Genomic DNA, 27,416 nt, shown 5'->3' with positions numbered 1-27,416 from the left:
GTTCTTTTCCAGGACTGCCTTTCTCTCCACAGACACATGCAAGTGTTTAATGGTTTTCTAACAAGGAACCAAAATGCATTCATGTGGAATAAAATTATTCTGAGATCATACAGGGAAAAAAAAGGAAGCCATATATTCAGAATGGAATTGTAACCCAAAAAACCTGGTATCAGCAATTTTTATTTAAAAAAGGAAAACTTTTTCCGTACTCTGCCCTCGTAAATATGGTACAGGTTTTGCCTCTCGCCACTTTTCACAGATGAGTAAGGTAAGTACTGTGCTCCCAGTTATTTCTTTCGTAATGTTTAGATTTCTCAGGTTTTTTAGTGGTGGTGTTTGGGCAATTTAAATAGATTCTCTTCAAAGTACAGGTCAGAAAATATATCGTGCATCAAGCTAATATTCAACTTGTCATAAAGACAACATCCTTGAGAGATTTCCGAAGAAGGTAAGTTGAGATATGTCAGCCTTCAGAATTCTGTGCTATGCCACTGACTGACTTAAAAAATAATGCCTTATTGTGAGGGAGGCAAGAGAGAAAACACATATCCATATGTCTGTGGACTAGCCTGGATAATAACAAATCACATATTGCTGCTTAAGTTATTTAATTCCGTATCAATGCATGTATTGTTAACCTGCATCATACAAAATTAGTGTTAATTAGCTGAAGACAACACTGTTAACAATAAAAGCACAATGCTACGTTGTTACAGTCATTGAATTTTACATGAAAGCAGAAAGAACAAGTCTCCCAGTAGTCTCAGTTATGAGTGTGACAGCAAGAGTGTTTTCTAAAAATGATTCATTCTCGCATGCATTCTCCCTGGGAGAATCCAGCTCTTCAACAGTCTTAATGGGGGGCCTGAAGACTTGCCAGAGACAATCCTTTGGACTGGTATACACCTGGTTCTCCCACCCATATATGTCTGGCTTAGAGCTGCCCTTCTTCCATGCTTATTATTTTGACACTGATTTATGATGTCTTTCTTAGAATTACTGTCTATAGCCCTAGGAATGTAGGGTGAACTCCATCTTCATTGTGTCAAGAAAGTACTCAGACCTGACCAGTAAATTATTTAGGAAGTGGTCTGGGGCGCTGAAGTTGTAACTTTCAGCAGTCAGGGAAAGTATATCATTTTTCAGTCCCTGCATGGAGCCTTGAAAGGTAAATGGAAAAGGGTGGTTGCTGGACAGAGTTCAGATATTGAAGACACCCACCCGTAAACCAGGGGCAGGACAAGCAGCGCAGCTATGGAATGAGTCTCTCCAAGGTGGGTAAGGCACAAAAGCAGATCCTCTGCTACAACAGGCTATACTGACCACTCTTTAATTCCCTTACTTGAAGCATTTAACTAATAAGTGAAAGTCTCTTCATTGGTATACAGCTGCTATTTCTTCTCTTCAGCTGGTTGATCTTTGGAAGTCTGTTAGCATTGTGCGGTCACTAGCAGCCAGTTTAAGACACTTACGCCACTAGAAAGGTGTGTTCTGTCCCTGATGCAGCCTGGCCGGAACACAGCATCTGACTAGGGAGGACAGGTGGACAATGGAGAGCTGTGTGCTGCTGTGAGAGTTTATTGCAGAGGGGTGTGTAAGGTAAGGTGGCTTAGAGGGATTCCTACAGTTTGGGCAAGCAATAGCACAGTGAACTACTAATTTTATTACTTGCTTTATGCAGTGTAGTATATACCTTATGTGAAAGTGACTTGTTAACAAGGGCTGCAGCTGACACAAGCACTGGACCATTCCTTATACAGCCAAATATGGCCAACCAAATCCATTTTCCTACTCATTTCAATCTTTTAGAAGTTTTTCAGGCCAGCTTGCTTGTTCTAGCTCAAGAAATACTACCACTCACTGTGGAGTTAATCTGCCCTCTAACTTGACTTACTTAGCTTTGATTGGTTTGTATGTCAAACCATCATGATGCTCATATTCCCTGTCACTTAAAAAATAACCAGCTGGCATTCCTTGATAATGTCTGGGACTCCACTATCTACCTATTGCAGTTTGCTGTCATGTGGGATTGGTTTGTATGGGTTAAGGAAAGTATCACAGATACTATACAGATTCTTCAATAAAAGACCAGCATTGGCCTGGTCTTAGAGACTACTTTAGAGAGAGTAGACAAAAAGCCTTCCACCAAGTCGAGCTTTCACTGAACTTCTCTCTGCTGCTACTACAACTTCTCTCTGTGGAGATACAGAATAAAGGTTAGCAAAATGCAACTGCAAGTGCACACTTGTCTTAAGCTTCCCTAAGAGAAACCAGATTTTGTCCATATCATTAATGTTATATAAAAAATGTGATGAGGAAGGGGAGAGCAAACCACCTTACCAGAACAGCTGTTAACAAAACAATCTTGGCAAAAATACAATTTTATTTGGGGACGTGGAAAAAGCTGGAACCAGCCAAATAAATCTCTTGCCAATGTAAACTCTTAGGGGCAACATTAATACAGAGAAGGCTGAAGTTTGGACTGGATTGGTGCCTTAGCAAAGAAACAAAATCACTTGGAAAACTGCCTCACATGCACTCATGCAGAAACCATCAGCGATGTCTTTGTTTCAGGTGTTGGCTTATGAAAAACTGCACCTTAACCTAGCTTAGACATATTTGCATTTCCAGGTGTTTCTCCAGTGCATGTTTTAGCAGCAAGCGGTCAAACACCATTTGTTGAAGAGCAGTCATACATCTCCTCAGCCTAGTACTGAGGCTTTCTCACACCAGTATCTCAAAATAAGTAGAACACCAAGTCCACCAAGTTGAACAAGCACTAAGCAACTTACAAGCTGAAAGAAATGAGACATTCCTCATTGCATTATACAAAAGTAGGGATTGACTTTTGATAACTATAAAGGACTTCTGAGGGAAACAAGGAAACACAGGTACAAAAAGACATCCAAACTTATTCAGGTAGGAACCAGGCCTTTTTATGCTTTGAAGGACTTGGCATATGAAGAGTGTTCACTCAAAGTGACAGCTAGGACAGCAAGCCTGTGCATAATATTAACTGAAGGAGATGGTTAGGTGCCTGGTTTACACCATAGCTGAGCACCAACTTTGCATACAGGTTGGTTAGAACAGGTAAAGCTGGGAACTGAGTTGGCACCTGTACATGATTTACTGAGGCACCTTTCAGCAAACTGTTAAGTAGTTTAGATGTCACGCCACTTTGAAGTGATCTCTTTCAATCCAGGTGTCAGGTACCAAAATTTAGACAACTCTGTAGTTCATCAACCTATGAAATGGTTTTAATTATCAGTTCAGAGAGTGACTTAAAGGGAAATTTGATCAACTATGTAAAGCAAAAGAAACAGGACATGTAGGCTGTTGACTAGTATATGCAAGTGAGATGATAGAAAGATGTCAGGAAGCAAAAAGCAGCAGTTATTTTTCTCACCTTTCTTTCAGATTTCACAGTGATAACAGAACTCCCGAATCTTGATTGTTCCTATGAAATAAAGCTGCTTGTTATAATATTACTGATTTTTAAAGTGTGACTTGTTCCTTTCTAGAACTCAACAGTTTGTCTTCTGGTTACTTACCTCAGCAGAAATCAGGACATATTGTGCCTGGGGGAAAGAAAAAAAAAAAGAAGTAAGAGGGTCGAAAGAACCACATTGCTTACAGTGTAGAAGCCTAATGCAATAACCCTGGCTCCTGAACAGCAAACTAATTGAAGAATCAACAGGAGGGACCAAATTACACAGATTCAGAAATACGAGTAACCTTCAATTTTCTGAACCCAAATCTGAACATGTCAGCTCTTTTAATTGGATGTAATCAATTAGCTGTCATTATGCCCTCATCTCGTGATGTCACTTTTATGTTTTCTTACCTGCTCCTCAGGACAGGGAGATATCCACGATTTGCAATGACCTGTCACATGCCCTGAAGTTGTCTGGTTTCCACTGTAAATGTAAACACGGCCAGCTGCCCCGCTGAACAGTACTGTGGTGATATCGTTACTTCGCAGTGGGGATGTCACAATCATTTCATCTGCAAATGTTTATTACAGGACAACATAATACACCAGAAGTGAAATAATGCTAAAACAAAACACAAAAGAGTTGGCATTTACATACCTCTAGACGCCACAATTCCTATTAATGACTGTAGTTAAAACATTTCAATTTGTGCCTAAATTGTTCATGATTTTGGGGGTGCCTCCCTGCAAGGCACCATGGAATACTTTTACAAGTCAACTGACAAAGCTGACTCTGTTTAGTGCTTACAGGAATATGTAGGTGACCAGTCTTCCCATTGCCAAAAGTAAAACAGGCCACCTCTGTAATCCAGATTCACTAAGCCGTACCTAGTCCATCGTTGTCCAAGTCACTTAAGTATACATCTCCTCCAAAGCGAGAAAACCTTCTGTCCCCACTGAAAGTACTGAGCAAAGAAGGCTTGGCAATGTCTGTCAGATCATACATCAGAGCCAATCCAGCTTGGTGCAGCACTGAAGATATAAACGAAATCCTAGAAAGACTGTCTGAGAAAAAACAAAGTAATAGAAATAGAGCATCAGATATAGGAGCTCAGGCTTAATACCTGCAACGCACTGACAGCAGATAATACTAGCATTACATAACATGAACAAAATTAATATAATTTTTGAAACGAGATCAAAGGTTATATGACATTAACTCAAATTAACAAAGAAACAATCTCTTAATAATAGCAGCTGGGGAAAAATGCATGCAACTTAAAGGACAGATATTACAGTTGTACATTTCGACTTTCATAATTCCTTACTGCCTAATCCTATTGTAAGGACAAAATACTGTGTTGTTTAATTCCAAGAAACATGCAGTCTATTAGCAAATCACTGCTACATAAATAATGCAAGGTAATAAGGCTGTTAATAGAGGCTAATTCCAGGAAGAAAAGAGAAAGCATTAAAGTTGAAGCTCTATAGTACAGAAGACTGAAAAATGTAAGGCATCTGCAGATGATCACAAGATTGTCCTAGTGATTATTTATAATTTTTTAAAAAATGGCTATTAAAAGGCCCTTTCTCTAACTGATAACTTTGTTTCTGTCCTCCACTCATACATTTCAGAAACAGACAACCCAAAGCAGTTGTTTCCAATTTCCAGAATGACATACCTGTGGTAGGTGCGCCCACCACCAGAACGGTCCTTGTGATCCCAGCTACAGATACTACACCACTGGCGAGAGACATACCCATTCTGCCCATTTCCTGTTAGATTTTAAAACAGCTATGTCACTTCCACAGATTGGCACTTGATTTCAATCATTCATAAGGTTCCATATTAGAGACAAAGCCCTACCTTGTCTCCAGTTACTGCAAACCAGTGTTCTGTTCTTGGTGGACTATAGCCATACACCTTCCCAATGCTCTGTCTGGCATCCGATGAGAAGGGGTTGCAGCTTGGTTGGTATATAACAACACGTATTTTACAGATTCAGCCAGCATTTCTTACCTTAAAATATTTTCCCCTTTTAGATTAGCATACTACTGGCTGCCAAAAGTCCTAGCAATCTATTTTAGTAATTCTCATTCTTGTTTTAACTAGGTACAAGACATTTAGGACACTGACTTTGACTGTCTTTCCATTTCCTCATCACCCAGTACATTTTTGGGTTAGATTTCCTGTTAAAAATACTATCTCGAAGTAAGTGGTAACTACAGTTATTTTAAGCATGCTTATTGTTAGCATTTTTGTGCCCCCTCCCCCCCAAGAAAACCCCACAAATTCTTACATGCCTCTAAATAACAAAGACCCTCTGTATAAACTAATGAAGAAGGGTGACAGGGTAAAAATGGTAATTAAATAAAAATACTCTAAGTAGGACCAAAGAGGAATCTTTCTAAAAAGCAGGAAGTCTAATCTGGTACAAGCCTTAACCAGTATAGGAGAAGTTGGGCAGGATACAAGAAAAAGAAAGGAGTTGTACATAACATACCCAACACAACTCTTCCATGTAGGGCTACCAATCAGCAGTAATGTTTTGTTCTCCAACTGACAGCTGTCAAGTGAAAATCCAAACCAAGCATAGTTTTTTTCCCCCTTCACCATCCAGTTGGCATCCTCTACTGAGAGCAGACCTGACAGACCAGAAAAATATGAAATTAAATCTGGCTGTACCCTGGCATACAAAAAAATCTATTAATTAGCAACCTCCAGAACCATCTACCCTTTTGTTCTACGAATTGAAATTTCTCTAAGTAAAGTTATATTGTCCATGATATGGAACCAGTTATTGCTAACTTCAGTGTAGGCATAGTAAAATGATACTCAATATGCAGCTATACTGGCTGGCAAAAGCTTTTACTCAGTGCAGCTGGCTTCTAAATCATTGCAAGTCTATAGGAAGCTTTCATCTTCTAGAAACAAGTACACAAAAGCTATCAGACAAGCCTGTCCTAAACTGATGAGTTCTTCTAAGTGACAGCACAAGACTGAAACTGTTTATCAGAACTTGTAATTCTTCAAGGGAAGAGGGAAGGGATTTCAAATAATCCTGGCTTTAGTTCAAATCATTGATTCTGTGTTTTGATTTTGCAAAGATGTCAGTCAGTCAGCAGTGTTTTGAAATTTAAAAACCATTTCCCTTGTGGTTTCTAACTTTATATGAGGTGGAATAAGGTGAGAAAAACAGACTTATTTGAAATCTCAATTATTCTAATGAGGCTTTGGATAGCTGTGTATCCTTTCCCACCGCTTATTAACTTTATTTAGCTTTGCAGGTAGCATTTCCTCCCTCTTTCACAACAATCCTCATCACCTCTAACCATTAGCTGTATTCACTTGCAGCAATCCCCTTTGGCCACATGAAGGAGCTCCTGGAATGATAAAAACTCATGGTGCATTTGCAAGCTTCCAAGAAAGACCAGTCGGCCCTTTTGGTTGGTATCACCCATATGCAGCTGAATCCATTGCTTCTTTACTTTCATATAGTCATCCATTTAGTTTTTTCTCATACATTTGTAGTTTTGCCCAAGGACCAAACAGCCCTCACAAGTGACTTTTTGGCAAAACTGTCTGGGTGTAAATTCTCAGCAAGAAGATTTCACTACCTACATTCCTATGATACAGTTCTGTTTACAATATATTTTCACTAATCAGAATCAATGATCATATCATTAAACAGTATGTATAATAGTTTAGGATATTGACAATAGTATAGGAAAAAGTAGTTCCTTACTACACAAGACACTAGCATTTCTAGAATTACCTTTATTAGTCAGATATCAAGCTAAATTGCTCAGAAATAAGGAAAAACTTAAAGCTTTTTCATCTGACTCATCAGACATTTATTAAAGATTAACCCTTTAATGAAATTTCTTTAAATGAACTTTGGGAAGAACTACTGAACGTAAACCATTCAAAACTTGAGACAGCTGTTCAGTTTTTCATGAGAGAGAATTGAAATTAAAACTAAAAAGCACCAAGAAAGTCTCTGTATAACAGACACCCATTCTTATGGGGGACTTTAACCTTACTGACATCTGCTGAAAGAGCTACATGGCGAGAACCATGCAGGCAATAAGACTTCTGGAGGGTGTCAGGGATAACTTCTTGATAGAGGTATTGGACGGACCAACCAGAGGCGACACACAGCTGATCTGCTATTCGCTAAAGAACAGAACTTGCTGGGGTTGCGGTAGTCAATGGCAGCCTTGACTGTAGTGGCCATGAAATAGGGAACTTCAAGATCCTGACGGGAGTTAGAACAGCAAATGGCACAGTAACAGACTCTGGACTTTCAATACAGGAAAGATGTTGATAAACTGGGGCAAGTTCAGCACAGTGCCACCAAGATGGCTGGGGCTAGAGCACTTGCCCTGTGAGGAGAGGCTAAGGGAACAGGGCTTGTTCAGCCTGGAGAAGAGACAGCTTTGAGAGGACCTAACAGCAGCCTGCCAGTACCTATGAAGAGGTTATCAAGAAAATGGAGCCAGGCTTTTCACACTGTACTGAGGTACTCATTCTCTCTGTGTCTCAGTCTTCACCACACATGGTGAAATGACAAGAGATAATGAGAATAAGCTGAAAAAAAAGGGAGGTTCATGTTGGCTATAAGGAGATTTTTTTTTCCCAACGAGGACAGCCACACAGTTGTACAGGGGGCCAGAGAGGTTGTGCAGTCTCCATCCTTGGAGGTTTTCAAGACCTGCACAGATAAAGCCCTGAGCAACCTGGTCTGACCTTTGTAACTGTTTTGAGCAGGAGGCTGGATTAGAGACCTCCTTAGGTCCCTTTCCACCTGAATTATCCTGTGATTAATTACAAACAAAAAAATAGTCATGTAAGATAAGGGAAGGTTAATTTACTCAGTAGGTGTTACCTTGGCCACTTCTGTTGAAATAAGAGTAGAATGCAACCACAAATCCTCTCTGCTGTCCACCACCAGGTGCATATGGAGAGCCAACAACCAGATCAGCATTTCCATCCCCATCAACATCAGCTGCCAGGAGGGACCAACCAAGGTTACAGTAGGAATACTGCAAGAAACATTCAGTTCAAGCTTGAAATGCAATTTAAACCACCAATTCTGAAAATACAGCAGTTGACTCCTAAAGAGCTAATTTTGTCTATTTCTGCTCAAACTAGCCTCTCACACTCTCACTTCAGTTGTGTCTACTTTTGGAGGACTGGGCATCCTTTTGTTCACCCTGCTCCCTTCCCCGCACTGGAGTACAGAAGGCTTTCCCACATACAAACAACCTAAACAACCTGCTCCTGCTTGCACCATTCCCAATGACACACCTATGTTCCCTTCCGATTAAAAGTCTGCTTTTAACATTTGTTCTTTAAGCCCACAGCCCCGCCACCCCTTCCCCTTTACCTCATTTCCTGCTAATGCAGCCCTGTGTTAGCCTGCTCAATATACCTGACAAGTTAGGGTAACGTTTGGTTGAGATGCCAAGCCTCTTCCCTCAGTGCCAAAATACATGTATACAGCACCCTAAATAGTGGGAAAAGCAAACACAGCATGAGAGCATCTCCAAGCCAGGACCAAGTACAAAATCCAAGACAAAGCACAAGTGAGTGAAACAACTCTCCAAAGAATATTAAAACAACCACATTTTTCCTATCACAGTCTTGCATTCTCATAGTATTGTCTTTTCCACCCCAAGCCTAAAAATATCCATGCTGTAATGGATACTGTTATAACCAGGCAACAAACTAGACTTATGAAACAAAAATGTCACCACGCTCCTTTCAGCAGAGAACTACATTTTCATCAAACATTGGATAAGGAACAAAGACAGTATACTGTGCATTACCTTCATTACATAAACATTCAGGTGGCTCAAATTTTGATAACAATTTCTTAATGCAAAAGCACAGGGTGCCAGTCACAACAGAAGCATGCAATTTTCCAACCCTGTGGGTCTACATAGAAGCATTTGCATTCCTATTTAGGCAGCTAAGTTAGAATGAAATTCTAAAGAGCTTTAAGCTTAATGGAAGTGGTTTAAACTGACACGTTTTGCCTCTCAGTTGGGGTGGGCTCACTCAGACACCACTACATGGGCTCATCTGGTAGGCAGCAACTCATTAAGGCTCTGTAACTTGATTATGTTAGCATGTGTGTCGGGGTCCATATCACATTTTAGATATCATCTGTTGGCCTTTGAGAGCAGATGACAAAGCTCATTGACCCAGGAGGTCCCTTGCAGACTCTTCGTTCCTAAATAAAAGAGCTGCACTTGTATTTCATGAAAGGCTTCGTTTGTTTCCAGCACATCAGTGCTGCAAAGTTGCCATCTGATTTGGAATGTTTATGTGCAAGAAAAGCCACTGAGATACAGATAGTTGTCATTAATCTAGTAAAAGCACACAAAGATTATAAATCTTTGTGCTTATATTATAACGTTACCCTGAGTAACAACAGAAATTCCTTCTCCCATTTCAGTATTCTTCATAACATGAATCAATAAAAACAATCCTGTTTGTGAAAAAAAATAGGGTCTTACTTTGTAAGTGAGAAACTGAGATCCTACAGAAGGTGCTCCAACTGCCAGATCTGGCACTCCATCATCATTGAAGTCCAGGACTGCCAAGGCAGAACCAAACCGGCCTGAAGGCTAAGAAAAGAGGGATTGCTGTCATGAAAATAAGATGTTTTAAAGATACTACCCTCAAAACCTAATGGACACTTGCAATCACAGCACAGGGAAGACCTGGAAGTAGAGATGATTGAAATCTATTTCAAAAATTTTTAAGATTTTCTTAGCATCATTGTTCTCCCAAGTAATAACAGTCATACTTACATACGAAGTGGGAGTAGACTGTTCTGCCTGAGGATGTGGGGGAATTAAAATATAAGATAACTGAACACAATATGCCACTGCTGTGCTATTTCTTCTCAGCCTAATGCACCATTGATGTTATGCTTATAATCTGTGCTGCTAATAGCATTAGAACGGTGAACTACTAAAACACTCTCTGAAAGAGAGCAGCTGTTACTCCACAGTTTGTAATCACAGAAACAGATTAAAAGGAAATGCATCTCATGTCTCTCTATTCTCCTCTTTGTGAAAGGTGTTTTCTACAGAGGATCATCTTGATTACTCAACGAGATCATTTGATCCTGCTTCTCAGTTACAAGTCAATCACCATCTCGTCAAATCGCAGCTTTCTCTCTTAGTTTTTTTTTTAAATAATGTGTACTCTCAGTAAAGACAATGATTTTGCAAGAAGTCACCAGTTAATCAAAAACACAGCTTCAGTGGAATTAAAACTCACATGGAATAGTTTTAGATGAAAAAAGAGGGGAAAGTTACATCATTTGCTCATATGCAAGGAACCAAACCAGCTATATTGTCGTTTACAGATACTACCTCAGTCTCAGTGAAGGGTCTATTGTGTTCTAATACCCATTTATCTGTCAAAATGAAAAAAGTAAACCTACAGGTCACCACTGCTTTAATTGTTCCTGGGACTTAAGTAACAGTTATTTTTCTCGAAATGCATACGATGTCCTTTGACCAGGAGGTGCATTTCAAGAATAACCTTCAAACACAATTAATGACACTATTGCTCAATCAAAATTTACCACATATTCGGGCAAAAAATTTTAAGAGACAAATACCTGACTTGACCCCTTACCTGATGACCCTCTAGTACTTGGTCGGCTTTCTCATCTAGATCCATGTCCTCTGGAGGCAAACCTGACTGATTGCCATAGACTATATATACCCGTCCTATCTGAACGTGGCCCAGCGTGCTGTATCCTGGTGCGCCAACCACCAGATCTTCATATCCATCCTGGTTTAGGTCAGCTGAGATCATTGCCCTGTATATCAAGGGAGTCAACAAAATCATAGCATTAGCTGCCAGACTACCACTAGATTAGCAGAAAATAAATACTACTTCTTTCAGGTAAGCCAATACCTGCCTTTCTCCACCTATTTTTCTAAGAATATACACATCATTTTTCATATTATATAACTGATTTTTATTCTCTTGAACTAGATAAAATCAGAGCTTGAAGGTTCAGCTTCCATTAAACCAGTCGAGATTGTGTTACAAACTCTTACAGATAGGGATAGAATCCCTCTGGAAAGGAGAGAATATGCCTCATTCTGTGTGCTGAATCCATCTTTGAATTCCCTACTAATCTTCTAGTGCTTCCAAAAACAATCAGTAGGCATCATCAGCAATCAACCTAGGACATGCAATTAATTCCATGCAACCATCAAACAATAATCAAAAAAGGTAACAATGTTCCTTCATTGTTAAGAACTAGAGCCAAAGTTGGTTTTAATTTTTGTTTCTTCTATTCTGAGCATGATCACACACAGAACATTGATCTCCTTCACTAAGGAGGAAAGTGACAAAAAATGACAAGACAAGTTTTTCAAAGAACGAGGTTATCTGACTAGATTTCATATCTGAATGGAATTTTTGCTCTGGATGTAATTTTAATCTGTACTGACACAGGGAGGCTTATACCAATGTCTGAAAGAAAAAAGGCCCTATGTGTCAACTGGTAGTTCTGGCCAGTCAATCTAATCCAGTCAGCCAGATCTGTACCACTAACTGATCTGGGCTGTTACCCCTAAAGAGCATACAAAGAACTAAAAATAATATTTTGGTGGCTGCTCAAAGTTTTCAGAAATGAAGAGGGAGATTAGATGAGAAAGTACCAACCATCCAAGTCTAGCATAAGGTAAAGTCAAAAAATATGATGCTGCTGGCTTGGAGATGTGCTTAGAAGATTGCTGATGTGTGGCTGCCAACACTCTCCAGACATTTGTTGCAAAAACCTTGTTTATGAAGTGGAGGGAATTCTGAAACAAAAATAATAGAGAGACACAAGAATAGTTAAAACACAGGCTGAAACTCTAGCACAGTACGGACCACATCAAAAGCCAAGTCACCATCAGTGGAAATCTTCACATTGATCTAAGTGGACTCTGACCCAGGTGATACGCACCATTTACAAAAGAGACAAAAATCTCTACGCTCTAAATGGAGCATTACTGACTAATTGTTCACTGCTCTGCTTTGCTGGGACTTCTTAATTCCCAAAACTGACCAGATGATTCTGTGAAGTGTAAATGTGAAAGATATATTCTGTCATCTTTGGTACTACAAGATGCACTCTAACCTCTCTATAAAATGAGCAAAATAAAATAATTTAGTATTTATGATGTACCTGTAAGCATACAGATTAACAATTACGGCAAAATGAAGGTGCTGCTATTCATATAAAGAAACCCTGCTCCATCATGCAGTATACCAGACAGAAATCAAAACGATTTATATACAAAGCTGAATTTTACCTGACACATCTGTCACTTTTCACTTACTGTTGCCCAAGATTGTATATTGAAGTGAACTCCTCTCTCTGTGTACTTCACATTCTTTTTAATTGTTACTGTAAGTGAAGAAGTTGTATTCTTGTAGCCTTCATTTTTGGATTGTTTACTTCTATTAAGATAAAGAAGGCAGTAATAACAACTAATGCAACTGAATTAATGGGCTAAGTATTTTATGACAAAACTAAGAAAAGCAGACAATTATATTGCATGTATTCAGACAGCCATTTCTCCCGTATTTAAACTGAGTTATTAAGAGATAGCAGTTAAGCCCCAATAAAGTCATGGGATTTATGGGTAGCTAACACTTGGTAAGTATCCAGACATTTATAAAATCTAGTATCATCAGCATCATTTATTTGCAGTGTTCTGATCACCAGCAATATTCTTGGAGCACTGAAAATGTGCAAGAAAAAAGAAAATTAATCTTCTTGAATACAAAATTCTCATTTTGCATGCCTGTCTCTTGAATTCACACACTGAAATCACACACTGAAATTATTTTCACAACAGAAGTATGAAAAACTCCTTTAAGAGCTATTAATGAATTTTTACTCCCTCCCTCAAAAAGAGGAAACTCTAACTTGTTGGTGTCCTAACATTCTATCACTTCACCCTCATTTCTGAAATTTCCTGCATTTCCCTAGAAATACCCTTTCCCAACACACAAACCCATTACCATCACGCATTTACCAGAATTCTGCTTCAATTTATAATACTTGCAACTCTACCGACTTTGGTGAAGTGTTAGTTTAAGGTGCACAGCACCTGAGAACATTTTTGGCCAAGGTAAAAACATGAAACTAAAAGCTCATCTCTCACAGTATGAAAGAAACAGAATAAAGGCAATTAGGCTCCCCATTCTGAGGCTTCCCCCAAAACATGAGATTTCATAACCACATTTACACACACAGCTCCTGTTACTGCTGCTGTTCTTATCTGTGCAGGGACAGCATTCCAGCTTTCAATGAGAGCAAAAACTTTTATAAGAAAATAGAAGACAGACCTTAAAGAAATTCTCCTCACTTTCATGTCCTCTCTTTTTCTCAACTTAACCATTTAAAAGTATGCACTGCTGTCTCTGACAACGGGATTTTTATCGCTTCTTGTCATTATCATTCTCCTTTCCAATCACTCTGTCCTGTGGTTCTATGCTTCCCCTCCATTGTCCCTATCTCACTGAAATAAAAGCTGCAAACTGAACCACTAATGCTTATAACAGAGAGGCTAAGAAAAGTCTGAATCTCTGTTACCTAAACAGATTGAAGAGATCTTGAGGCTGCATTAATTACCCACTGAAAAATTCTTGAGCAAAAAGTACAATCCTTAAATTGCAGTCTTCAAGTGGAGGAGAGGAATCATTGCAATCAAAATAAAATCTACGCTGTCTCTACAAGCTAAATAGAACTCTTTGCTGTTTCAGTTCAGTAAAAATCAGATTGATTCACCAACATCAGCAACAGAAATTTCCTGAGGAAGGGAGGAAAACAGCCATGGAAGATATGTGTTAGAGGAATATATACACTTGAGCTAAGTCCTATATTGCTGTACGTAAACCAGGAGAGAAGTTAGCTATGGTAAGCGTAATCATGAATCAGTAGTTTCATGATCAGCAGAACAAAGAGTCACAATCAAATAAAGAGTGCAGACTTTGCACTTCAGGTGCTACACAAGTATTCTTGTCCTTAGGCCAGAACGTAAAAGTCTTTCCCAGGCTCTGCACAGTTCCTCTGCATAGAGCTTGTTTATCCATGTTAAGAGAATTTCAAATTCACACATGAAAAGATAAACCAGTATATATCTTCAAGCACAAAGATTACCCTGTAAGTGGAAAAAAACTAGAGGTCTTGGCTTCTAAATTTCAATGGCCCAATGTCCCTATTAGTGGAAGGCTCTTCTCTCATCAGTGAGTCTTTGAACCTTCAGGGCTATACTTACATGTAGTTGTTCTTGTGTTCCCTTGTGCATTTTATAAACAGAGGGTTCTCAGGCAGGAAGCAGCCACTAAGGAAATATTAAAAGTGTGTTTTGAATATTTTCCCACTATGGAAGTGAAACTAAAAATACAACTTTTGTCCTTACTGATTCCTCTGTTAGAAGACATCAGCTCTCTCAAGAGGCCCTTCTAAACCTTAGAAACTTCTTTGATATTTATTTTAATGATTTTGATGAATTATTTAGGATCTATATGAATATCATGTCATTACATAACCTTAAATGAAACTTTCTGTAGCATATCCTGCTAATCCTATTAATGTAAAGCACTTTTAATTAAAGTGACACTTTGGAACAAAGGACACAACAGGTTATACCACACAGTATTTCAAAAAAACACTTCCCAAAATAGCTGCAGTGACATTATCCATAGAAATGGATGGATTAATCCTCCACTCTTAGTCTTACGAAGTTATTTAAGGTAAGGTTAAACTTGTACCAAAGCATTACAGGGCCAGAATTTCTATAAAAATATGAGATTCCGAGTTCAAGCCTGAACTTTTAGCACTAGGAAAATATACGCTATCTGCCTTCAGTGTCCAAAGGCAGTATCTGATCTCTCCTAGGAAGGGCCATCTTAGCTGGCTGATGACAGCAGCCACAAGGTGCAGCCACAGTTGAAACTGCCAGACCAGGCAGCACCTCAGGGCCTGGCTATGCAACTTCTAAGCATGCCCTTGAGTATGTCTTAAAAGATTCCCCAACTTTTCTGTGTCTAGTAGCAGCTGGCTACCCCAAAGCCTTGCCTGGAGAAAGCAGTGTGGCCGCGTAGCAAATGCAAACTCAAGGCCTGTCCTGTGCACCTGGGTAAAAGACAGTTACAGAAATCCCTTTTTTCAAATGAGGATTTAGAGTTCAGCGCCTGCTCTAGGAAAGGACCTGCCTTCAGAAGAACAATTAAATGGGTGTCAGAACTTGAATGTTGCATTTCATATTGCCAGAAACACCATTATACCTGGTTCCACTCTCTAGCATATGGCTCGTCTGCTCAAAAATATTGTTTGTCCAAAATGCCATGTCATCTACTCCTCCGAGGAAATAATCATGGAACTTCTCCACCAGAAATGGAGATTTACTAGCATATGTTGGAAAAAGCTAAGAGACAAACAACATGTTTAATAAGATGATTTAGTCTGTCTTCATGTTATACATTCATGTTTATAAGAAAAAGAAAAAACTAACCTTGGCAACAGCAAGCCTTTCTCCATGCCTGTAAAAATAAATAACAATGCTTCAAAGATAACATGTTTCATTTAATAGCATTAGATTTTTTAAACAGTTCCTTTCAAGGCCTCTGTATTCCCGCGTATAGCAAATACTATGCAGGTCATTAAGAACAAGAACATTTAAAAAAATATATTAACAACGAACCAGGAAATTTTAAGAGCCGTAATGTGAAAAGTAACAACCTTTACTTTTCGCAGCCCTTAATTTGAGGCCTTTCTCAGTGTTTATAAATGCTGTATGACTACCAGTAATTCACTGAACTAAAGAATACAGCTAGGCTGTTCAGGGTATTCGAAAGCAGACATTGCCAAAGATCAAAAGTCTCTGAGTTTCAAGGTCTAGCTCCATGTATTATACTTGGACCTGAAAGGATCTACATAGAGTGTAAGCAAGCCATCTATTCAGGACTGTATAGTACTTCTTCAATACATGAGAATGATACTGCTAAGATGCCAAAATGCAACAGTACTTCAAGACACAGCTGTTCTCTCATAAATACATAAATATGTTAAACACATAAGTTTGTTAAACAGCTAAGATGCTGAGTTTGTGTTGTAATCATGAACTTAAGTCATGAAACAGTCTCAATTTGTATTCTAGCCTTTCTGAAAATCCAGGTGTCTTACGGTTTAAGGGGGCTAGTAGGAAGTTTGTATTGCTGGTTCCAATGCCTAAATTTCTGAACTAGCATTTCAAATAGGATTATCATCATTTTCCAACATAAGTTTCACTTATAAAAACCTAGACAAAGCTATCCAACTTACAGTTCAAGAAACAGCAGGTAAGTACAGTCAATAATTGTGTCTTCCGTTATGATCTCTCTTCCATAAAATTCCTGATAGATAGCTGCTAGGTCTTTGACAGGTACATACCTAAAAACGAAACTGGTGTATTATAACAAGAGCTTTCAACATCATCTCATTAAATATAATTCAGTTTATGTAATAACAACAACTTTGTAATACCGTAAAGTTCAAAAGACTGTAGAAGAATATCAAGATTTACAAACACCAGAAAGGCCATGATTGTAGGTACAGTTGCTCTCTGTATAATGCCCTCCTCCTGTTTGAGTTCAAAGGCGGAAACCTGTAGAGCAATTCCCCTATGGCTATTGCTGGAGTTTCCACACTCCCTCCACTGGATTTCTGGCTTTGTGATCACACAATCTTGGATGATGTCCTCCACTATCCTCTGTGCCAAATCTGCTCCTGGCAAAGTAGAAATTATTCATGCTTTCTACCTCAACATTTCCCAGATCTATGTCAGGGCTTAGATAATGAACAGGGCTTTCTATACCTAGATGAACTTCATCCTACTTACACAAAACAGGACTCCAATGACCTGCTATAATAGCAGGAAAAAAAGGCATATGAGTTTTTTCCTTCAATAAAAATTTTTAAAAAGTGAGAAGAAAATTGTGAATAAATGTCTGAAACTGCTTCTTCTTTTTTATGCTTTTAACACTTGTCTGAATTCTGCAGCATCTGGAAATCTAAGTGAGATATTGTCATTGAGTTATTTCAGTAATGGCTTGAACATTCCAGCAACCTTTTTTCAATTATCATTTTATCTATAATTGCATGCAACTCCCTCCTGAGATAAATAACTTAATCTGTCCAGCTGTGTTCCTATTGTAAAACTTTTCTTTCCTCTGTCCTTCCAGTTTCTCAAGGCAGGGAAGAACAAATATGCATATGAGAAATAGCAAACTCAGGAAAATTCCAATAGCAGCTGGGGTTTTGGAAAACAGATAAAGAAAGAAAAAAGAATGATAGCATTTTACTAAAACGCAGTGAAATCATCATCATTTTTTAATGAGAACACAGAATAAGCAGAAATAGTTATTCAAAAAGGTAATCTCTACTTCAGCTCATTATCTCACCAATTTGGCACCAGATAACTGAAGTCCAGCTCAAACTGACTCAGTACATCTCCTCCTACAGATGGAGGAACAAAAACAAAACACAACAAACCAAAACTGTAAGTATGTATCGTGGACAACAGCATTATTTCTATGGCTATGCTATGTGTGTTCATATGGCAGAGTATCACTCCAGCTGTACAAATCTTTCTCATTTAGAATACATAAACGGTTCACCTGAAAGTATACTATGTATTTTCTATTTCCAGAGAATAAGAAAAATGATACCACATTTAAAACCACAGTACTGACGCCACTGAACCTCTGGCATCCATCAGTCTGTGTTTTAGTTTAAACACAAGTTTCCATATGCCCTACTGCATCTCCTGAAACATGAGCATAGAGCACACAGAGCATAGAGCACACAGACAGGGATAGCAAGGCTTTTCAAGCTATGCGGGAGAGCAACAGTACGGTGTCCATATGATGCATTCTTGGCTCCTTCACTGCACAGGACAAGAGCCAGAATCACCCACAGTAATTTTGCAGTGGACTAGTTATCCCAATTGCAGGATTGATGATCAGCAAACAGAAACATTACCAAAATCACCAACATTGTGAGCTTCTGAGTAGGAACCATGAAAATCAATCTGGAGAAAGACAAAAACAAGAGAACTCAACCTATTAATTTTACTCATCCTTCCATACAACCATAAGAGCCAAAACAAACTGTAAACTTCTGGGCTACTTGGACAGGTCCCTAACCTGACCAACTTTGTTCTTACACAGTTTGTGACATTGTGTCTCTGAAAATCTTCCTGAAACTGGGCTCCAGCTTTTCTTTTCCCTTCCCACCAGACTCCAAAGCCAAACTATCAATTCCAACAACTCCAGTCAGAATAAATAAAATAATATAAGCTTACCTCTGCCATGGCCTTTAGAAATCCTTGGTCAATGCCCAGGCTATGCCAGCTAACATCTGCCACCATATGAGAGGCAATTCCAAACAGGAAAGCCACCAGCTTCTCTGTAGCCTACACAATAACAATACACTTGGGGTAATGCCAATAATTTTTCACCTGTCTTTAAAAGAGGTGAGCATTTTATTGTAGTTCTTCATATAACGATATAGTTGATAAACTCTTACAATCTAAGCACTTAACAAAACAAAGTGCTGGGCACTCATTTCTTGATGCTGGAGAACACATTTTGTGACCTGACTAGCTTTAAGCGCTTCATATGGTCCAAGGCCATAGAGTCACATGGCTGATTTCAGGACAGCTCATGTGCTTCAAGCTAGATGTGTAGTAAAGTGCTTTGCTCGACTGGAGAGACAGTCTTCCACTTCCAAGGAGTGAACCCCGCTTAGTCACCATGGATACTGCACTAAGACGCATGGCGGAGAGAAGGGCATTCCTGTGCAAGAGCTGTTCACTGTGAAAGCACCTAATAAAAGTCCAGACATGAAGTTACTCATTTTGTTCCTAGGAACAGAAAAGCTATTTGGAATAAATCTATCAGCAACAGACATTTCATTTTTTCAAAAAAGATTTCTCGGCATTGAATAGCTATCAGTTCCAGAGGCCTCTTAAAAAGTTGTAATAGAATCATAGTTTTTTGATGAATTTACACTCCCTGAAAGTTAATAGTATCACCAAGCGCCAGTCAAAAGTCAATTGACCTTCCATTGCAAAGAGTGCATGCTCTCAAATGCTGCTGCTCCAAACATATGATTCACCTGAGCAGAGTTCAGGAAAAACATGGCAAATTCTCCAGTAACAACAACAAAAAAACCCAGTATGACCTTTAAAATCATTCTCACTTTTGACAATCTGCTTTTCCTTTTCTCCTAAGTAGCTCATATACCAGAAACAAAAGTAAATCAGGACTAAATCCAAGATTTCACAAGTGATAATTCTAAAAGAGGCCTCATTTTTCAAGTGGTAAATGCTCAGCCAGATCTGACAGTAACATAAGTACCCAAAATTACCAACCACATTTGAAAATCTAGACCTGGGAAATGTATCATAAGAACTGGAACACACTGGGGATAATAAATACATTTTATGTGGAAATTATAACTTTTTTTGCCTGGTAAAGATGAAAACAGGATTTCAAGTTAAAACTGTGCCAGCAGAGATTTTATTTTTTAAAAAAAAGTATTTTTTCTACTCTTCCCAAAGGATGAAATTGCGAAAAGAAGTGAATGTGAAGAAGATGGCAGCAAATAAAGGTGAAGAAGATAGTAGAGAGCAAATTTGAAAGCTAAAGAAATTTTCTTACCTTTTCCCAAGGCTGAGGATAATTCCTTCTGATGTAGTGAATACTTGCATTGAGAAATGGTGACCAGTGAGTGTCTTCAGAGACATCACGGAATGTTCCTATAGCAATGAAATTATATCAGTATTTATTCTTTTTCAAAAGAAACAAGTTTTTCCTCCATCACCAAACACAGACTTTTACTCAATTCCATATTGTACAGATAATACATTTCTTGCTTATGTTAGAAAAGCCAAATGAGACCTATGATTTACACTGCCAAAACAGATACTAGATTTACCTGCCATGATTTTGGTCTGAAGCATCTGAAAATTTTGTGCCTTCTCCCTTTTCTGTGCCTGTGAGTAGGTACAATACAATGAAAAACTGTCTGACAGAGAAGCTGGTGACTAATGAATGTATCAAATTTTACGGTAGAGAAGCTGATGGACATAGCAGCCAAGTCAAAATCTCAGGCTTCAGGATAGGTATCCATCTCCTCAGGGATTAGGAAGGAAAGGTCATCCTCCTCCTCCCCATTTTCAACAGAATTGCAGAGCTGCCAAGATACAGTCAGAGTGGATACAGAAGGAGGGAAGACAAAGGCAGGAAGAATTTGTTTTTCCTTTGAAATATCAATTATTGCTCTCACTGGATTTATATAGAACAGATTATGTTGGATCTGACAGTGACCATGCCTACAAATTTCTAAATAATTTGCCTACATATTTCTAAATAATTTGCCTACATAAAGCCAAGGGCAAGGTGGTGCTGACACCAAGTAGCACAACTTTCTTGTGACAAGTGACAAGACCAAGCAGCACAACTTCGAATTCTGTACATGTGTGGGTCCTGCTTGGGGAAAGCAGGTAAGCAGAAGATAGATTATCAGGATCATCAATACAGTTGGAGGAAGAGAAAGTGTTTCTTCAGAGAGAAGTGTGATACCGCAGAGAAGATTAAGGTATATTAAACACAAACTCTGTCAGAGCAGACCCTGTGGGTGATTTAATCACCTCCTGGCCTCTTGACACTTTTAAGTGCAGCTGAATTAGAAAAAGTAAAGGATCTCAGTATGGGCTTTGTCTGACCACAGTTAGACATTCGCAGAGTATAGATTTCCACATGGCAGTTAGTCATCTAGACTGTCTGTCTAGGCAGGAAACAACGTTTCTGATCCAAAGGCAGACAACTAAGTCAAATGGGTCAGATCTGTGGATGTACCAATTTCTCTCCCATGGACTAAAGAAATTGTTAACAAATAGCCCAAGTATAAAATGAGGTGAGATGAAGCCCAAGTTTAGTGAAGGAATGTGAGCTGGAGGCTGCAGACAGGCCCTGGTCACTGGACTGGGATAAGCGGAAGACAAAACTGTCAGAAAAAAAAGATGAGGTACATAGAAAAAGTCACGTTAAAGGCAGGAACTGGGGAAATCCCAAGAGAACATCAGTCCTGAGAACGAGGCTAGAAAGTGGTCTGTCAGGAGACTGAAGTTTGTGACGAGATGTGAGTAGAGCCAGACAGAAGATCTGTCAATCTGATGGGGCAGCCCACCGGGAAGGATATAAGCCAAGTAACCTGTAGCTGGCACAATTAACAGCAAGCATTAGCAAGCTGTGACCGAGAGAAACAAGAATTCCAGCTGCACTGTGTGATTTAAGACTCTAAGCAGAGCAAGAGATGAGAAAAGATGGGGAAAGTGTCCTTGGAAAGATAAACAAGAAGATTTTGCAGTTGAGGCAGAAAAAACACGGAAGTTAAGTGGAGGCACAAGCATGCAGAGCACTGAAAAATATGCAAAAGGTAAGGTAAACAGAACAAAGATCCTAAGAACACTTTGAATTTAACGGATCTGAATTTGCATGAGCCACTAAAATAACCCATCTCCTTCCATACTCTAGACTCCCAATTACTCCCAGTTACTCCCAATAGTTTAGACTCCCATTAGACTTTCAATAAGATCTCACCAATCCATCGGCCAGCTATCCTAATATGAATCACGTGTCACTGCTTTGTTTTTGATGCCTGCATATACATCATAAAGCTTATTTAGTAGAGGACAGACTGTCTTTGTCCTGTTTGCCAATTGCTCACTACCCTGATTTACCATTTTGGTGGCAAAAATCCCAGACCAAGCCCTACCTGGCTGATTATAGTCCCTGAATTGTGGGGGAAGCCAATTACAATCAAGATTTGACCTAGCAGAGCTGGAAAATCAGATGACCAGCTGCAAGTCAAGACATACTCTTAAGAGCAATTGCAACAGAGAGCTAATTTTATAATGCAGTTTTTAGACCTGGGAGCACCATAACGAAGACTGACATTAATTTGAAACAGGGACCAGTATAATGCAAGAGGCAGCAGAGTAAAAGAAAGGCTTTAAGCTGAGATGCTATTACCACTTTTTTTTTCACTAAGTCCTATTTCCTTTTGTTTTTTAATATTCTTTTATCATCTTTATGACTGATGTGATAAAAACTAATAATTCGTAACACAGAAGTTAGCTCTGTGCTTTCTCCAGGACTTAAAAAGATCATTTTCCTCTCTCAATTTCTCCCCAGGCCAGTACTTAGTAATCTGACCTAATTCATTAGACAGCATCCTTTTATCAAATTGCCCTACACCTTAAATTTCATAGTTAAATTTACCAAAAAGCTATTTTCTAATAACATTTTTATAATCTATTATTCTGTTATAAAGTTCTACAAAAGAGCTCAAAGTACTAATAAAAAAGGTGAAAGTTTTTGCAAGAAGGTATTTATAGCTATACTTCATTTCTTACAACATTACTGTTTTTTAACCCTACTAAATTCTCTAGCATTTTCACATACCAATAAAGTTGTTATAATATTGGACTTAAAAGTCTTTTCTTACCACTTTTGCAGATTGAAGGATAAAAGGCATCAGGATAAATGCTCCCAGCCTGAAATGCATCTTGATGGTTTAGTAACAACTGGGGAAAGGCAGGATGGGGAAAAAAAGGAATCAGAATACTATTATATGGCACAGAAATACAGTTCACTATCAAAATCAAAGATAAAATTTTAATTCTGCCTGCAAGATACAACTACTACCTTGCTAAAATATACTATTTACTATTACTATATTACTATTACTCCCCCCAAAACACACACCAACCCTGTAAGTGAAACTAAACTGATCAGTATACACTTGTCACCTTTCGGAGGTGCCCTCCTCTGGTCTGCTAACTTTCAACCTCTGAATCATACCAACACTATCTACATCAACAAGAAAATGGGTAAATGATATATGCAATGGACTAAATTCAAAACTTGACTGTCATTTTGTTATCTTTATTAAAATCACCTTTTCAAAAGTCCTCTATTGATTCTTCTAATACACCTACCCAAAGAGGGTATGATTTAAGACGATGGCAAAACATGCAAGTAAAAAAACTATGTAAGCCTCACACAATATATACACGCAACACACAATATATACACACAATTATATTATAAATACTGCCTATCTGTAATACTATTCAGTAGGAATCAAATATTTTCCAGTAGAAAAGGTAAAAATCCATTCTATGTACAAAAATTATACACATATTACTGAGAGTAAATAATAAAGAAAGGCATGGAGACAGACAGAGAAACACACACAGGAAAGGTATACACAATTGAACAAAAATATGCTTCCTACCTGTCTATAATTAACATTCCCTTCATGCTTACTGAAAAATTCCAGAGCTCTATGTGCTGAAAAACAACATATTAAAGAATTGATTTATAACTATTGTGGCTAGGCCCTTGTTTTCTTAGAAGCATTATCGAAAACTGGAATATACTACATCGTCATATCTAAGCCAAGTGGCACACACATGCGAAACAATTTCTCAAATAAATTTTGTATGGATTAGAGAGTATATTTTCTCATCTAAGGATCTAATAAAGAAATGTGTTTCCATTGCACATCTGGGCACTGCGGTCTCATCAGTCTCTATCCACTCTCCAGCTCCCAAACTGACCCCAAAGATGCAAGTGCCTCCCAGCACCAGACAGGAGACTCTTTACGTCCAGATTTGAGCTATAGCAATGAACCCACACTGATCATACCCAGCATATATAGAGTACGTATCATAGCTGTACAGCTTTACTAGCTGTAAAGAACCCATGTGAACGGTATTTAAGTTTCACTGTGGCCCTAACCATTTAAAAAGGTACCTCTGGAATCAACTTGAAAGTTTAACCATTTGATTAATATTTAACATGTATGAAAGACAAAAAAAAGTGAAGTCAGCAAAGTAAATACCACTATTTATTTACCAAATAGACAGACATTCCTACTGCCAGACTACTTGTTAAGCAAGCATCAAACAAGAGAATGAAACAAACTCACTTATCACTTTTAATGAAATCTCATTTTAATTTATGTTAAATCCCAGGGATAATCCATTAACAGTCTTCTAAAAATACATTTTTTAAAGGAATATTGCCTCTAAAATTACTGGGTTGAAACTACAAATGCATGTTATCTTCTTACCATCCCACACAAAGTTTTATTCATCACTTGAGCTATTTATAAACTGATTTCCCTACTGAGACAACCCAGAATATGCTGAATTTAATTTGATCTATACCAAATTAATTAAGCTTGAAAAAAACCCATTCTCATTCTGGAATAAGATCCAGACAAAACTGCGTGGGTTTGAATGATCTTTCACTTTGAATTTTACCCACTGTTGTTCTAAACCATCCTTATATAGATACTTTAAAAGATAAATTAAAGACCAATCTTGCACCAAAAAAGGAATAACTTTAAAAAGAAAAAGGAAGAAAAGTCTATTGTTTTAAGACCCAACATTTCAACACAGATCATAGCTTCCAGTGTCTGAGAGTCTCAGTTTGGCAATTTTGTTTTTCTATCTCCCATCCCCCCGACTTATTATTCATATGGGCTCAGATTCTGCAAGTTAAACCTTACAGCGAATTTCACAGATGGATCTTTACAGTTCCACCGAATCCTGTTGCTCCTGAAGGAAGCCCTTGCAGGAATGAAAGCCTGCCCACTCAAAGCTGCTCCCAAAAACGAGGCCATGGCAAGTAAGACACAACAAAGCGCTGCCAAGCATAGTGAACGTGATCCACATTTTGAACAGGCAGAACTTTTAATCACATTGAAGCACTTTCAGAAGTATGTGCAGGACAGAATTTGGTGCTACTTTTGGATAGTTTTCTCCCCCTTTCTACAATTCTTTTATTCCTGGAGGATTCAATGTTTGGATTTGCAATAACTTTCATGTCTTATCGTCATAGACTTTTATTTGCACATTGATAAAAGGACTGATTTTCGCAGCACCACAACTGAACCCCGTTAATGTCATTTTCAGACAAATGAACAAAATTTGTCATAAACTATGACTCACTAATTAAATATATGGACTACTCTTTAGACAACCACGATCTTTAAATTAAATAATGTAACATGCTTCCTTGATTAGAATAAAACGGCTCCTTTGGAACAGATCTGCAAGATTTTGTTTCTCTTTGTATAGTCTTTGCAAACACACTGTTTTCTGCCAAATCCGTTACTTCAAGTTTTCAGAAGCTCATATTCAATAATTAGGGTTCTGAGCTTGCAAGGATTTCTGCATTTGCCTAACTTCAGGTGGTGTGACTTATCCTATTGATTTCTATGGGAGTCCTCACACATGGTTAGGAAAAGCACGCGTCCGCAGGACAACGACCGGAGGTACAGCATGCAGTGAGGGAGCATCCGCTCCGTTGCAAATGAACTCCATGAATCTCGTCAGCTTTTAACTTGTTCAGAGCTGCGTGTATTTGGTCCTTAAAGTCTGAGAAGACCACCTGAATACAGATCACGTCATATGTTTTATTTTCTGTTTGACTGAGCAACAGATTGAGAACCAGAAAATGAAGAACAAATAATTAAAACTATCAATTACAATTTGTTATGAGTTGATGTTCCAGAACAATCTCATTCTGCCCAAGGGTGTTCTCATGAGAATCACTGCAGAAAACAGATTTAAAAAATAACAGATGCAATAAAGAAATTCAAAACAGAAATATTTCCCCACTGAGATGTTCACTCAGTTCTTTCCTCGATTCTCTACGGATCTAGGTTGTTTCGGCTAGAGATAAGAAAGAGACACAGACCAAAATCTTCATTATGTTGGTCACAAATACAAACACAGTATTTTATCTACTTTATGCAGATATGACAATTGATACAAAAATGATTTGTGTGTTAATCTCTAGTTTATACTTAAGTACAACAATTCAGCAATTTGCATAAAGGTAAGTGTTCCCCCACTTTCCCCACCAAACTATATGTGTGTAAGACTTGCGGACACAAACATTCAGTTATGTAACGCCTGTACTTCTGAAGATGGAAAAAGAGGCAATCACACTAATCCTGCTTATAAAAGCAGTGCAACTAGGGTAGAAACTCCAAAAACAAACTCCACATCCATCCTGTGTTATTCGGCTTGTTAAAAGATAAAGTGGAATGCTCATTCTTTAACATTATTTCTTCTTTTTTTCCAGCCAAACCTGAATTTACTTCTCCTCGCAAGCGATTCAAAACACAGGAAAATTAACCGTGAACATCTCTTACCTATTTCAACATGTGTTGAAATTCCACTTGGAATACATCTTTGACAGCAATGGCACAGCGTGATCAGCAAAACAGAGCGGATCTTCCAGCCAGCCATGACGCCGGGCTGCTGGCTCTGAAGCAGCAGCAGCACTGTGACCTTTGAAATGCAGGTTACCGTGCATGCCCACTCTTTCCAACATGCTGTCGACACAGCAGGTAAACTACTGTGGCATTTGAAAGGTCTAGACTACTGCTTATCTTTAGCTCTAAGGAAATAATTTATAACAAAGCCAATAACCTCCGGGTGTTCTCCCCTCCTGAATTCTGTAATATTACTGCGGTTTGGGCGGTGTAATTGCCACCGTTGCACGACAGCAGCAGTATCTTTCTTAAAATACTAAAGCAAGACGGGAAGGGCAGCCCGCAGCACTTCAGCTCCCCGCGCAGATGCTTTACACAGCTACACCAGATGCCGCAAATAACGAAAAACAACTGCCAGAGCAGCATCAGTACAAACGCTCTAGCTGCCCAGCTGAAAACACCACACGTGTAAGCTTCGGCAGTGGGAAACAGCAGCGCTTTGCAGCTGTCACGCACAGACGTTTAGGCCTGACGATGCAGATTGGAAAAAAATAATTAAAAAAACCCCAATATATACGGCACGGCGCCTCCGCACCCCGCCG

General features: G+C 38.6%; 1 protein-coding gene across 2 annotated transcripts; it reads right to left on the bottom strand.

Moving 5' to 3' along the window:
- Nucleotides 1-15: 15 nt before the first annotated feature.
- On the bottom strand, nucleotides 16-27,375 carry GPLD1 (glycosylphosphatidylinositol specific phospholipase D1). Of its 2 annotated transcripts, none has more exons than XM_026115613.2 (25): nucleotides 26,752-27,371; nucleotides 23,818-23,873; nucleotides 23,026-23,104; nucleotides 20,175-20,272; nucleotides 18,815-18,925; nucleotides 18,493-18,541; nucleotides 17,913-17,967; nucleotides 16,795-16,902; nucleotides 15,986-16,013; nucleotides 15,759-15,898; nucleotides 14,747-14,812; nucleotides 12,800-12,920; nucleotides 12,138-12,277; nucleotides 11,094-11,280; nucleotides 9,959-10,069; nucleotides 8,869-8,943; nucleotides 8,323-8,479; nucleotides 5,938-6,079; nucleotides 5,301-5,400; nucleotides 5,116-5,209; nucleotides 4,322-4,498; nucleotides 3,845-4,005; nucleotides 3,552-3,578; nucleotides 3,407-3,457; nucleotides 16-2,195 (listed from the first exon to the last, which is right to left on the bottom strand). In XM_026115613.2, the coding sequence occupies exons 1-25, from the start codon at nucleotides 26,846-26,848 to the stop codon at nucleotides 2,118-2,120; spliced, it is 2,508 nt and encodes an 835-aa protein (XP_025971398.1). In that variant the 5' UTR covers nucleotides 26,849-27,371; the 3' UTR covers nucleotides 16-2,117. The 2 variants fall into 2 exon arrangements, with proteins under 2 accessions (XP_025971398.1, XP_064363021.1); XM_064506951.1 differs by lacking the exon at nucleotides 16-2,195 and adding an exon at nucleotides 2,216-3,244 and having other exon boundaries at nucleotides 26,752-27,375.
- Between the last annotated feature and the right edge of the window lie 41 nt (nucleotides 27,376-27,416).

The sequence above is a fragment of the Dromaius novaehollandiae genome, chromosome 2 (genome assembly GCF_036370855.1).
Source record: "Dromaius novaehollandiae isolate bDroNov1 chromosome 2, bDroNov1.hap1, whole genome shotgun sequence".
Lineage (NCBI taxonomy): Eukaryota > Metazoa > Chordata > Aves > Casuariiformes > Dromaiidae > Dromaius > Dromaius novaehollandiae.
Note: the sequence above shows the minus strand (reverse complement) of the source record. Positions and strands in the feature narration are given on the sequence as shown.

Bases quoted from the DNA above. Each gene is read 5' to 3' on its own strand.
- GPLD1 (XM_026115613.2), bottom strand. From the start codon at position 26,848: ATGGCTGGCTGGAAGATCCGCTCTGTTTTGCTGATCACGCTGTGCCAT. The intron at 8,480-8,868 runs GTATATTGAGCA...TGTTTCTTGCAG, and splicing joins ACGTTACCCTAACTTGTCAG to TATTCCTACTGTAACCTTGG. The intron at 3,458-3,551 runs GTAAGTAACCAG...TTTATTTCATAG, and splicing joins ATGTCCTGATTTCTGCTGAG to GAACAATCAAGATTCGGGAG.